Here is a 14,323-nt window from a genome sequence, read left to right on the forward strand (position 1 = left end):
ATCACCAAAACCTCTTTCAGTGAATATACTGAGTAATTAAATTAGCCAGACGCAATATTAGCATTAGCACAATAAATATCAATAATTTCGGAAGTCTATAGGCAAATCCAAGGACTAGCAGTTAAAATATACAGTACATATATATTTTTATAAATACTTAATTTTACACACACACACCACACATGAACCCTGCCCCTAAACGTACCCATCACAGGAAACATTCTGCATTTTTACATTTTCAAAAAAACTCATCCTGTATGATTTATAAGCCTTTTGAAGTGGGGACATGGGGAAATGTCCTCATATTTCACCCTCTTCTGTAATACCTATGTCATTATACACATTTGTGTCCTGATATGTCACAAAAACAAGCACACACACACACACACACACACACACACACACACACGCACACACACACATGCGCTTCCATAAAAGGGTGTCATAGTCTGAAACAATGATTGGGTAGATGGTTTGTGCCAGAACCCAAGGTTACACATAGTGCATCCTGGTGCCATGTGTTCCCCGGGTAAGCGACGCCGACGCACACGCACCTGGCCATCCACGTGATGTAAAAGAAAACGTGATTCATCAGACCAGGCCACCTTCTTCCACTGCCCTGTGGTCTAGTTCTGATGCTCACGTGACCACTGTTGGAGCTTTCGGCGGTGGACAGGGGTCAGCATGGGCTCTCTCACTGGTCCTCGTCTATGAAGCCCCATACACAACAAACTGAGATGCACTGTGTATTCTAACACCTTTCTAACAGAACCAGCATTAACTTCTGAGATCGAACCCCACGGGCCAGCTCCCCATTTGCATCAATGATCCTTGAAAACTTTTGAAAACCGGGTTTCAAATTGCAAGTAGGCAGTGTAATACAGCGTTTTTAATCGTTTTCAATGATCTGTGTGAATGGGGATCGTTTTTCAAAACTTTTCAAAAACAAATTTTGTACATCACTGTTATCACCATGTGCCATCACACACACTGTAGGCCAAAGTGTGGAAGCACATTAGCATTTTAACACTTCTGGTTCCCTTTTCCCAAAGTCAATGGGTTTTTTGAATGGGGTTTTGGTTAAATGGCTAAAATGAGGTTTGTTGATAACACAAACAACACAAGCTCAAGACACTTTCACAGTTTATTCTACCACATAAAATACATCAGTATTACCCCTCGTGATTATTTGAAGCTGTTACATGTCTTGAAAAAGGTGGTTGCTAACAAATTGTGGACTACAGAGACTGTCGGGGACATTAAACGTCATCAGGACGAACAGATCAACTCAATCAGCCTTTACAGCCTCATTATGCTTATAATTGTGCTCTTATAAACTATTTTAACTCACACTTTCTGGTAAAATGTTTTTAGATAAAAAGTTGTCTGAAGCTTACTGGTGGTGACAATACATTTTTGAGACTGGTGTAGTTCGTTTATAGCATACCTTTAGCTTTTGACTTCTGAATTTAGGCTTGGATAGACAAAATGTGTATCATAAATGATTGATGATCACGGAGTTTGTTTTTGCGATTATCCAAAAGCCTATGGGAAAATACTACGGGGTTTTTCTCGAGGGAACCGGTGTGATGCTAACTGCCGATTGGCCTACAAAGTGACGCCATACCTGCACCAATCTATTGGGATGTTCACTAAGGCCAACTAATAACCTTAGTAAAAATGCACCCGAAATGCCGCATGTTAACATTTTTTGGATTAAAATATGATCAACACAGAAGAAAATATGAGATGAAAGTGTTTAACACATTTTCTTATTTAATCTATAATTAGATCCTAAAGTGTGAATGTAAGAGGGACGAAATACAAGCACACATTCACATAAGTCATCAAGAAAATCAGCCTGGGTTGTGTTTCCCAAAATCACTGCAAGCCTTTTGGGAAATTGTTGGCAATTTTTCTACCATCAACTTAGACTTACAATGCTTTTGGGAAACGCAGCCCTGAATGGGTAGATCGAAATTAAACGGAGTTGCAAACTAATGATCTGTGAGCGAGATGGGTGTTAGTAACCAGCCTGGTCTTTTAAATTAAGACACTTCTGTGTTTGCGACCTTTCTGATAACTGCGGTTTATACTGAGAATTGTCTTACGGTCCAAAATGGTGACTATTAATAAACTCCCAACCCAGCGATGTGACTTAGCCTCTTCCTTTGTAGTACCAAGTATTGTAGATTTTACCATCGCTTCCTTAAATAGCATTTCGCTGTCACTTTGTGTCTTTAATGGTGTTATTAAACTGTAACTCTTTGTGAATACAGTCATGGCTAAAGCTGTTTGTAGCCTTTAACTGAAGTGTGATATAGCATAAATATATTGTATTTCAAGATCTTTAATACACTGATTTGCAAGCTTAAAATGACAAACTGAATGTTTTGTGAAAAGAAAAATGCCTAGTGTGCACAAAAAGTTTTTGGTATTGATATTTTTTCCCCTAAATATCCATAAATGACTCAATGGTGACATCAAACTTAAACATTTTCTTCTCTCGCAAAGCTTACAAAACTTGAGCAGAGTTGCTTCTCGGTTATTTCTCACTTTCCAAGCCCTCTGCATGTAGGCAGCGCTGCAAGATACCACTTCCTTGCCTGTTCTTTTTTTCTCCCCTCTCTTTTTTTGGTTTCCCGCCTGTTTGAGGAAGTAGCACAGAGACAAAGAGGCGTGCAAAGATGAAAACGTAAAGTGACAACCTACCGACTGTATGAAGAGATACCAGAGTAAGATAGTACTGAACTTCAAATATCAGAGAGATCGATTGTCAATAAAGAGAATTCAAAGAGATTGATGAGAATTCAAGACCAAATCTAAAACAGAAGTAATGTAAGAATTACACTGGTGTGTAAATTCCTCTTTTCCTTCTCTTTAGTACTTTAAGAAAAACTGTAGACAAATGTCTTCCTTTTTTTTCTGTCACTCACATAACTTAATGCTCAGAAGATGCATGCCGGAGACTATACAAACAACTTCCTGCTAAAACTTGTGCCACTCATTCCAAGCACAGTATGAATGTGTATATGCTAAATATATTTGCCTTGATGAGTATTTAAAACAGTTTCATCACTTGAAACTAAAACACATTACAGCTGGCCAAACTGAAGAAAATGTATGAAGCGTAAAACAAGGAATATAACCTCAAACACAATCAATAGTAGGTGATGGGTAGCTGGCTGGCTCAAATGGTGATCAACCACTTCCTGCAGTAAAAGCACCTTTGCAATTTTGCACAAGCAAATAGGCCACACAATCAGAAACCCCACCCACATTAATACACACTCTTATAGACAATGATTAATTCTAGCACTGTGGTGAAGCAATAAAACCCACTAGTGCAGCTACTTGCTAAAAACTATGTAAGAATGGCACATTGCAGTAGCATATTCTAGCACCTGGAGTGTCAACATTGTTGACTGTGGTTGCGAGTGTGTTTAACGATAAATCAAAAGTATGTTTTTACATTTCTGAAGAAAAGGTGAGTAGCAAATCTCGCTAGCATGCTGGAGTCATGTGTTAGCTAGAGGGTATAGGTTAAACTAATAGGTTAATCAGCTAGCAGTATGCTAAGCTAGGAAAGTGATAGTTTGCAAAACGTAAGCAATCTACACTGTAAACCTGACTAAGAAATGTAAAGTTTAAGCAAGCAGAACTTGCAGATTTTTATTTTATACAGGATGCTGCAACAGTTTTACATCATTGGTTATAGTCACTTTTTTCTGGCCTTTTAGCTCAAATATCATTGAATTGTGATTTGCTATTGATGTTTATTTGGTTCTGTTCCTTAAACCTATCTTAGTAAAGCGACCATGGGTGTTGGAAACCCATTAAATGAAAAATGATTGTTTTTATTATGTCTGTTGCTCAAACAATGTAGGATGTTAGTTTAGCTCAAATCTATATAACCTCAAGTTGCAACAGAAATAGTAATGCTAGCATTTGCAAACTCTGCTAATACACATTTTAGTATAACCATTTTATTTGTAGGCTACAACATGAACTATATTTCATTCTTTAGATTGTCTTTATAGTGTGAGCACCTTGCTGACATAATCTTAATTTTAGGCTTTTAAGTGCATGGGAAGAACACTGAAATTCTAGGCTACTTTCAGCTAACTTAAATTATGCTAAGCTAACTATCATTTGATCACAATTTTTGGTCTAACCTGTGTGTGGACAGAAAATAACTACACATGTACCAATTAATTCTGCTGGTTACCATTCCCTGTTTTGTTCAACCTTTCAACCTTTCGAGGGACTGCTTCAGGACAAAACCAGCCCTCTGACCTGAAAGAAATCTTTGTTGCTCTTGCAACCATATTTATCATGTTTCATTGCTGTCTGGCACTGGTCCACACAATGGTGTACAGCCTGCGTGCATAAACATCTCAGGGGCATGGCGTTGTGTGCTAAGCATCCCAATGCTGTGCGATATGGTATGCCAGATTAAGGTCAATGCGCCGCAAATCATAGTATGCATAAAATAGTGTGCCACAATGAGTACATTTATTTTGTGTGACCCAGGACTTTAGTATATATTTATATGCAATTTCAGAATTACATATTACTATTGAAATGCTGCTGAATACACTGTAAACCCAAACGCTCACAATAAAAGGTTAGAGTAGAGCCAACTCAATTTAAACAAATGAGTTCAATCAAATTACTTTATTTATGACTTTTGAGTTCTCAAAACTGACACATTTTAAGTTATCTGAATTATTTAATTGTTTTGAGCTTTATGAACATGTTTCTTTTAATTTAGACTAATTTAAAGCTACACTGTAACTTTTTTAGTTTATTCTTAGCTAAAAACACTTAGTTCTTTCAAAAATATATGTGTTCATTAATGTATATTTACTTCTTTCAAGTAATAAAGTATTCACTTAAGTTTATAATATGCCATTGAAAATCCATACGGGTGAGGGGTTCGGATGCCGGTCGCCATGTTGCCCCTCCATCTTAAAAGTACATTAGCCATAGAGGGACATACCCATAAATTCAAGCTTCGCTTTTCGCGTTTTACCACTCAATGGCACTCATTAAACGAGGTCGAACTGGAAGCCATGTTAATCTTGGACTAAATCGGCCACCATAGGAGATAAAACGAAATCGGAATTAATGAACAGAAACTAATATTCACTGGATTGACATATACCTTTACACCGCTAGATGGGGGAAAATATAAAATGAAAATATCACACAGCTTTAAACATAAACTGGGCTGGGATTTCTATTTCCCAGCATGCTTTGCCCTGACACTTAAAAACAGAGAGTAAATGCTAATTAAACGTTTTATAATGTAATGTGTGTGTGTGTGTGTGTGTGTGTGTGTGTGTGTGTGTGTGTGTGTGTGTGTGTGTGTGTGTGTGTGTGTTTGTGTGTGTGTGTGTGTAAGATTAATGTTAAATTGGAGATTTAGTAGTGTAATGCCTAATCCTGGCTTAATCTAAGCCTTGAATGTAAAACCAGGCCTTAATTGTGTAGATATATTAAATTAATTATAAGTAATATTAAAGGGGTGATGAATTGAGAAATCAACTTTCCCTTGAGCTTTTGAAATATAAAAGGTCATGATAATATAAGAATATCCGGTAACACTATTTTAAAGGTCAGTTATTAACTATTAACTACTTGCTTATTAGCATGCATATTACTAGGATATTGGCTGTTTATTAGTACTTATAAAGCACATAATAATTTCTTATTCTGCATGACCTTATTCAACATCCCTTAAATACCTAACCTTAAAGCTACAAAAACTACCTTACTAACTATTAATAAGCAGTAAATTGAGGTTTAAAATAAGTAAAATAAGCAGTTTATTGAGGCAAAAGTCGTAGTTAATAGTGTATATGTATTCCCCATACTAAAGTATTACCGAATATCCTGTAAGTTTCAGAACTGAAAACTTCCTCTTTACTCAAAGAAACGCTTTTATAGACTCCAGGCCCAGAAAACGATCGTGAGCTTTACGTCATTGCGCGATGAAAAACAGCCTCTACAGAACGTGTAATTCCGTATCCCCGCCCACCGACTCCTGGAGCTGATCGGATCACTAGCCAGCAGCAATAAACATGTGGAAGAAGATAGCAATATATTGTGGAAGGACACCGTCCTCACGTGGGGAAGACATGCACATATGTTCGCTTCATTTCACCGTGGAATCATTTGTAAACGAGTCTGAAGTGCGGGATTTGCAGACACAAGGTTGTTCCTTTCGATATTGGATCTGACAGGAATGGTGCAACAAACTTATGTGAGTAAAATGTCTTTTTTATATGTAATAGTACTAGTCCCGACCCTGGAATGTACCAGACGGGCTACCAAAAAAACGTACGCCCCTCGGCAGATATTCTTTCTTGATCTGAGCGCGCACGTGTGTGTGTGTGGGCATGTTTTTGTGACATATGAGGACACAAATGTGTATAATTACATGGGTATAACATAGGTATTACAAGGAGAGAGTGAACTATGAGGACATTGGCCATGTCCCCAATTTTTAAAAAGTTTTTTTTTAGAAAGTAAAAATGCAGAATGTTTTCTGTGATGGGTAGGTTTAGGGGTAGGGGCAGTGTAAGGGGGTAGAAAATACAGTTTGTACAGTATAAAAACCATTGTGCCTATGGAATGTCCCCATACGTCACAAAAACAAGTGTGTGTGTGTGTGTGTGTGTGTGTGTGTGTGTGTGTGTGTGTGTTCGTGGTTCGTGCTTATATCGACCGATCGTGCTGGTGCGGGCCATGTAATACAATCGCAGGTGGATAAGAAATAAATCATTGTGTTTGTATGATAAAGACAAGTTGCAGTTGCCGCTTTCAAAATAATCTCTCCCTCATGTGAACTGACAGGGGCTTGATATGACAGCGGAGCTGAAGCTCATTAAATATGCAAATCTTCTCCAATCCTAGCCGTGGGCGTTTACTTCCAAGTCTCCAGTCCGGCACGCTCATCAAAACCCAGCGTTCAAAAGACATCCTCAAAACCACTGTCGAAAATAGCCTATTACCAATGATGCTTTTGAATGTAAAAACCACATTAGTTAACCTCAGACAACAGTATATATATATATATATATATATATATATATATATATATATATATATATATATATATATATATATATATATATATATATATATATATATATATATATATATATAAAAAGTTTAAGGCACCTTTTACACTATTTTAATATATCCTATAATATTAATATATAGCTATTTCCCCAATGTATGGTCAGCTGATGAACTCTAACAGCTTGGTTATTCTTATTTAAAGAACCACACAGATTCCTGATCACTGATGTGTTGGCAGCTGATAAAAGCAGCTATTTTTAAACTACGAAGCATTTAAGTATGAGAAAAAGAAAGGGCGTGACCTGATGTGCTGCAGCTGCAGTAGGGGAGGGGCAGGCCTGAGAAACACAGCACCACAAAATTACGCAAACCATGCGCTCTTCCTCTTTGCTCTGCTTCTCCATGGTGAAATTTTTGGATTTCCACTGTAGAAAATGAAAATGTTTAGTTGCCTAAAACTGCTTTGAACCCACAATTACCCCTTATCTATATGTTGTCAGATATTTGGGGGGAGGGCTTTACTAATCTTTATACTTCATTTCTTACCTACAAAAGACATCTGGAGGTTCCTGACAATGCAGCTGGCATCATTATGAGGTCAGGTGGAGAATGAGGTCATGAAGAGGGGTGAAACGCTGGCACACTGGGACACCCACAAAACCTGCACTTCATAAAATCATAACAGCAAATAACAATGCAGATGACTTCCGTCAAAAGAAGTAGTATGGCAATCTCATGGACTATAAAGCATTTTATATTAAAACAAACAGAGAAAATTTTGATTAATATATTAATATACTGTATTAATATATTTTATATTATTGCAAAGCCATAAAATGTCATTATTGTAATCATTAATTTATTTTGAATTGCTTTTAATAACACATTTCAATCTAGGAAAAAAGTCAGTGAGTGTTGGGAAAAGTAAGACTTCACAATATTGTGTTACTCCCTTAAAAAGTAACTGTTAGTTACTTTTTTTGGAGAGTAATGCATTACGTTACTTTTGTATTACTTTATCTCACCTGGGCTGGACCAGCCTGTTTTTTTTTTTTTTTAATAACAGGCAAGTTTGAATAAAAATGTAAAGGCCCTTTCACACCAGATTTGAAATTAAAGTAACACGTGTTACTTGTTTGAAAAAGTAATGCATTACTTTACTAGTTACTTGAAAAAAGTAATCTGATTGTGTAACTTGCGCTGATCAATGAAGCATTTAGCAAGCAGCTTAAACTTCCTAAATTAGCATTGGTTGAGCTGTCGAGGAGAATTTAATGTTGTACTTTTGTTTTTGTGCGTATAGTAATTTTACAAATAATAATAAAAACAACAGAAGACTCCCTAAATATGAGCAACATTAGTGGTTAGAGTTGCCACCCGTCCCGTGAAATATGTGTATTTACAGGCAAAAGACATGTCTTGTATCAAATCGTTACTATTTTACATAGGTCCACACATTAGTTCAATAAACACATCAGAATTATGCCATGTGGATAACACTAATAGCAAAAATAGAGTGGGTGTTTTCTTTTGGTGCCCCCTCAGGACTTTGCCCTATGAGCAGCGCGTGGTGGGAGCGATGGCACTGGGAACATCCATTCCTACTAAGGAAGCCCCCAAAGCAGCCTGGTTATAACCTTAATTCAATATCTTCTTTTGTGTCCAGCACAGCTCTGGGTGTCGTGAATGGATGCAACTCTAGTGGTGATGATAAGTCTTAGCAAAAACACTGTGACTACCCTTTATTTTATCTTTACCATATTATCAACTATATATTTCACTATTTGGACCATCGCTGTATCAAATCCAGAACATTCCTTTCATATTAATGGCTACAAAATATTTCCATATTCAAAACACATACAGATTAACCCTAAGCATCACACTACTGTAAATATCATAAACTGCAAAGTTTGAAAATAATTAGTTTCTCTTGATGTGATAGATTATGTGCTATTTAACATTTTATGTGAAACAAATAACTGGGCCTTGTCAAGTAGAATGTAAGTAGGCCTAGAAATGAAGAAATAGCTGTGATAGTGCGAGATATACTATGTGTGAAATTTCATTCGTTTTGTAGGCCTACTACATTATCTGTGTTAAAATATCTGGACACACATTTGCACTCTGTTTTTATTTTTTTCATAAATGAGCTTAGGTTTCGTTCATTTACAAGAACAAAGACGGTGACGTGAGGACAGAGGTTGTTTCACTTCCTCATTCACTAAAATGTTTGATAGGAACAAAAGTTCCTGCATGTAGACATCTGTTTCTAACTATACCAATGACATTTTCAGAATTCGTTTTTATTATTTTTCAATCTCAGCATGTAGGTAAATCCCATAATGCAGCTGTCCATTTAATTCGGCCAATCAGCAATTGGATGTGACATGCGGATGACACTACCTAGCGGTTATCATTTATTTTTGATAGAAGAAAAAAGGGTTAAATACACAAAAAATATCAACTACATAGTATCCCTCAACTATCATGAGATGTGACATCAAAAGTAGAAAATACCAATTCCATGCATCTAGGAGCCCTCAATCAGCAATTGGTGAAATATATAGGCTCTTATTTTATGAAATATTAACAATATATAAGCCTATGATGCATTCAAAAATGAAGGCGACTACATCGGATAAATGTAGACTGTAATTTGTACTGATATGCCCCATAGAACAACAGTTGACGGCCTTCTAACTTGTCACTCAACCAACCATTGGTTGCATCTTTAAAGGCCCACTGAAGTGTCTTGAAATGCGCAGCATCGGCCCTGTCCCAAATGGCACACTTCACGTGCACCTTCTTGTGGACCTACAATGGCCCCTTCGTGTGCGTGTCTGTTAAGTCCACGAGACCGCAAGGGTGTCCCATTTGTCAGTTTAGGTCTCAGAAGGGTGCTTGGTCCCTTGATGCACACTTCTTCCAAGCCCGCACTGTTGCGGGTTACGCAGCGGATTTCTTCCCGCCAGTCAGAGCGGCCTCTGGCAGACTCAGAGGAAGACAGTGTGGGTTTAGGGTGTCATTTGGCAGGGCCATTATATCTGTTGAGTAATTTCCACTGAAATAGGAAGACAAGGTGGGACTTCAGCTCCTCCCGTTTTTTTAAAACAACCAATAGCGTCTAATTTATTTCAAAGCTCGGCCAGTCATTGAGCTCAGTAAAGCCGCAGTTTCCTCCTAATCTCCACTTTAAAAGATAGCATTCTGTGCAGATTTTAAATGGTTCTGATACGTTTTCTGGTCTGCATCGACTCGTGCATAACATGATCCACCCTGTGCTCTCGTGTCTCAGGACCGCATATTTACATCGTCAGAATCATTCCCTATTTCCATTATCTATTGTACTATGTGCCATTACCATGTAGAAAATATTATATTTTTAATAGCCTTTAGATTCTAGAGAGCATTTGATTGGATAGATCATTTAATGAGAAGCTGAGAGGCAGCGATGTCATCAAAATTATTGATTCATATTGAGAGACATGTTTTAAATGCTGATTTCTATTACATGCAAGCTTTTGGTTAGGCTTATAGATAACAGTAAAGATAACATAGTCATACTAAAAGTAAAAAACAAAAAACTTCAATTTTGATTTCATGGCTAGGCCAACAGAAAATTGAAAATTAAAATTCTGTCATTAATTACTTACCCCCGTTCCGTTCATCTTCAGAACACAAATGAAGATATTTTGGTTGAAATCCGATGGCTCAGACAGGCCTTAATTGACACCAATGTCATTTCCTCTCTCAAGACCCATAAAAGGCACTAAAGACGTCGTTACAAAGCCCATCTCACTACAGTGACTCTACAATTTCGATTCACGATTCGGATCACGTGTGTCAAACCACCAAACTGCTGAAATCACGTGACTTTGGCGATCCGAATTATCCGAACAGCATTTTCGTTTTTGGGTGAACCCTTTAATTAATTTACAAAACGTCTTCAGTACTATTTTGCCTTAAACTATGCCTACAATAAAAATACACCCTTCACTTGAAATATTTATACCAGATAGGGGTGAATTCATGGTGACTGGGATTTTGCCATTAATATGAAAAAACTCAACCTGAATTCACCCCTATAAAAAGGCCCTTAATGATAGAGTTCCGTCCTCCACCACTGGATGGCAGTGTGTATCCATGACTGTGTCTATTCCCTTACCTTGTCTAATTTTGTCTGTTTGCCACTGAGAAGAAATAAGGTAACCTGTGGTTTTTACAGTATCGGCATGAACCCCGCCATTCGCCCTTTAAAGGGTCATCAGTCACGTTTTCTCTTCTTGAGGCCTGTGCTTATTAAGTAGGACTGGGCTTAAATCGGCTTCCTCAGGAAATATATATTATATCCGTTCCTCAATCTATCTCTCTTCCCGAAGGTTACAACACGGTGAGGCAAGTTCGCTAGGTCTTCTTTTTGATTGACAGCTTCCTAACAAGGACAGCCTAAAGCGACGGAGTTACGCCCTGAAGCCCCTCTCCTCTCCCATGATGCACCAGAGGGCAAAGGGCTGTGTGTGATGTGTTTGTCTTTATCTTGTTCCACCTGCACACACAGTAAGAGAAGGTATAAATGTGACATTACATATACGAACTTTCACTGTTTCTCGGCAGGGTGGATATGATGATAAAGAGCCATTAAAACACCTTCCTCTGTCCTCTGAACGGCTACATGCTATGAGACAGACAAGGGGGGAAATAAAGACCTGTCAAAGTGTCATTATGTATCTAGACCTGCTTGCACATTTAACATGGGTAAATTACACTTCATATACACAAATAAGCAGGTGTTAAATACCAACAGAAGGAAAATGTTGAGTGATGACAAGATGGGGAAATATTGTGTATTGCATAGAGGCTATTCTTAATATGCATCAAAAGTTATATTTAACGATCAAATAGAGAAAATAAGCTTCATTAACCCCTTAAACGCCACCGCCTTTTTGAGAAAGGGTGTGAAAATGAACTATTCAAACTTAAATGGTTGTAATGCAAGAATGCTTTGGAACATTTACTGCACTGTAAAACTTAAAGTCAGTAACCTGGTTGCCTTAAAAGTTTGAGTTTATTGAAATTAAAATTTGAGTTGATACAATGAAGAAAATTGGTTTAATAAACTCAAACTCAATGTATTGTATCTGAAACACAATAAAATGTGATAAATCAGGAAAATAGCACAATTTGGCATGTTTCACTGCATCTTCACAAATAAAACACACACAATCACCCAATATGTTTACAAAATCTTTTAATAATAATTGAATAAAGGCTGTCTATTCTCAAAAATGTTCATTGTATCAACTCAAATTTTTAATTTCTATGAACTCAATTTTAAGGCAACCAGGTAACTTATTTTAAAAATATTTTTACAGGGTGTAAATTAAATGTACTGTACTAAGTATTTGTTATTTAATAAATATTTCCCCTCAAAATTACTATAAAATCAAAGCTGTGTATCTAACCAAGTAGTATTCCAAATTTGAAGTTCATATCACAAAAATGTAAGTTCCCATGAGATTTTGTAGGCGTAATACCAAATTTAGATTTTTTTTTTATGTGCTCTCTTGTCATAAATTAATCTATTCCTGTTCCTACATAATTTTAAACATAACCAGTGGTAAAATATCTATTTAGGAATCTCAGACCTTTCCATCAATGTATAGCTTGTCATGATTATATTAGGATTTAATTGTAATAGTGAAGCAAATATTGCGTCCCACTGGTGAGAAAAAAATTACAGAATGTTAAAAAAATGTTACCTAAGCTTTATCAGCAGCATTTGTAGCATATGCCAGTTACCACACATTCAAATCAAAATTACTGTAAATGCGCTTAACACACTCGCATTGTGTACATATTGGTTCCCAAGGCAATTGGAATCTCATCAGCACAGACGGTCGAGGGTTGTGTATCTCTAAAATGAGTTGAATTTTCAAAGGAGGTAGCCAAGGCACAGTTTCGTGGGCCAAGAAATGTCCAATCAGCTGGAGAGATCCTCGGTACAGCATTAACACAGCTGTAGTGCATTGAGACGAGCAACAGGCACTACAGATAAACAGGACGAACATAGCTGGCCAGTTAGACATGGAAACCAAGAGTACCTCATTGTCGGCATTCCTCGGAAAACCATTCAGCAAAAACTAGAGGCAGTCATTAAAATTCCAGATCAAAAGGATACATTCATGTCAACTCCATCATTCTCTGTACAATGACAAATCTTATTCATGTGTGGCTCTAATCAAGATGCGCAATCCAACAAAGCATTCAGACTTCTAGATCTTCTAAGACCAAAGAAATGGACAAAGAGCAATTGAATGTGAAAGAAAGAATGAGAGGCAAAGAATACTCCACAAGGGATTCAAAACATATTGAATGCACTTTGATGTATACATCTATTTTTAAATATATATACATACTGTTGCGCTCTCCTGGGCTGCACTATAATATTCCTGACCAAACAGCAAACAGTAGGTATGCTAGCGGACTCTCCAGAGGTATTCATCTTCTATATCGTCTGACAAGACAGCTCTGCCCATTCAGTTCTTCCCCATTTCTCTCTCTAGTAAAGGTGGAATCTGTCTGTCAAAAGCAAGCATTCGGTACAACATACATTATTCTTTCTTTATCAATAGCAAGTAATTCATACACTTTCTATTACTAATTAGAAATTCCATGCGTCAGATATGAATGTGAATATTGATACTGACCACCTTACTAACCTAATATCTAAACATTATGGGAAAAACGCTAGCCAGATGGGCTATCAGAGCAGAAACTAAAGATGCTGCTCTCAATATGTTTTCTGTCATCTCGTTTCGTCTTCCCACGCTCAACATGTATTTCTCTGATTGGCCATCATGTTCATACTCTCAATATGTCTGTGATTGGCTATTGTGCTCACACGCTCAACATATAAGTCTGTGATTGGCCATTGTGTTCTTACGCTCAACATGTATGTCTCTGATTGGCCATTGTGTTCACACACTCAACATATAAATCTGTGATTGGTCATTGTGTTCATACGCTCAACCTATGTCTGTGATTGGCTATTGTGTTCATGCGCTCAACATATACAGCTCTGATTGGACATTGTGTTCATATGGTTAAAAATACAAGTTTTCCATTGTGTTCATACGCTTAAGAATATAAGTCTGTGCTTGGCTACAATGATAGGCACATATGTTGAGTGTGTGAATGCAATGGCCAATTAGAGACAAATATGTTCAGAGCG

At 37.2% G+C, this 14,323-nt stretch overlaps 1 protein-coding gene across 2 annotated transcripts in view; it reads right to left on the reverse strand.

Annotated features, from left to right (window-relative positions):
• Positions 1-10,871, reverse strand: part of LOC137040437 (receptor-type tyrosine-protein phosphatase C-like) — a 49,992-nt gene extending 39,121 nt beyond the window's left edge. The window contains exons 1-3 of one of the 2 annotated variants that reach the window (XM_067416068.1): positions 10,746-10,871; positions 7,636-7,750; positions 7,392-7,514 (exon numbers count right to left, since the gene is read on the reverse strand). In XM_067416068.1, the coding sequence (XP_067272169.1) occupies positions 7,392-7,514; positions 7,636-7,648 (136 nt within the window). In that variant the 5' untranslated portion in view covers positions 7,649-7,750; positions 10,746-10,871. Of the gene's footprint in view, positions 1-7,391; positions 7,515-7,635; positions 7,756-10,745 lie in introns of both variants that reach the window. The other variant, XM_067416067.1, reaches the window with a different exon arrangement.
• Positions 10,872-14,323: the final 3,452 nt, after the last annotated feature.

This window comes from Pseudorasbora parva, chromosome 14 (genome assembly GCF_024679245.1).
Source record: "Pseudorasbora parva isolate DD20220531a chromosome 14, ASM2467924v1, whole genome shotgun sequence".
In the NCBI taxonomy this organism is placed as follows: Eukaryota; Metazoa; Chordata; class Actinopteri; order Cypriniformes; family Gobionidae; genus Pseudorasbora; species Pseudorasbora parva.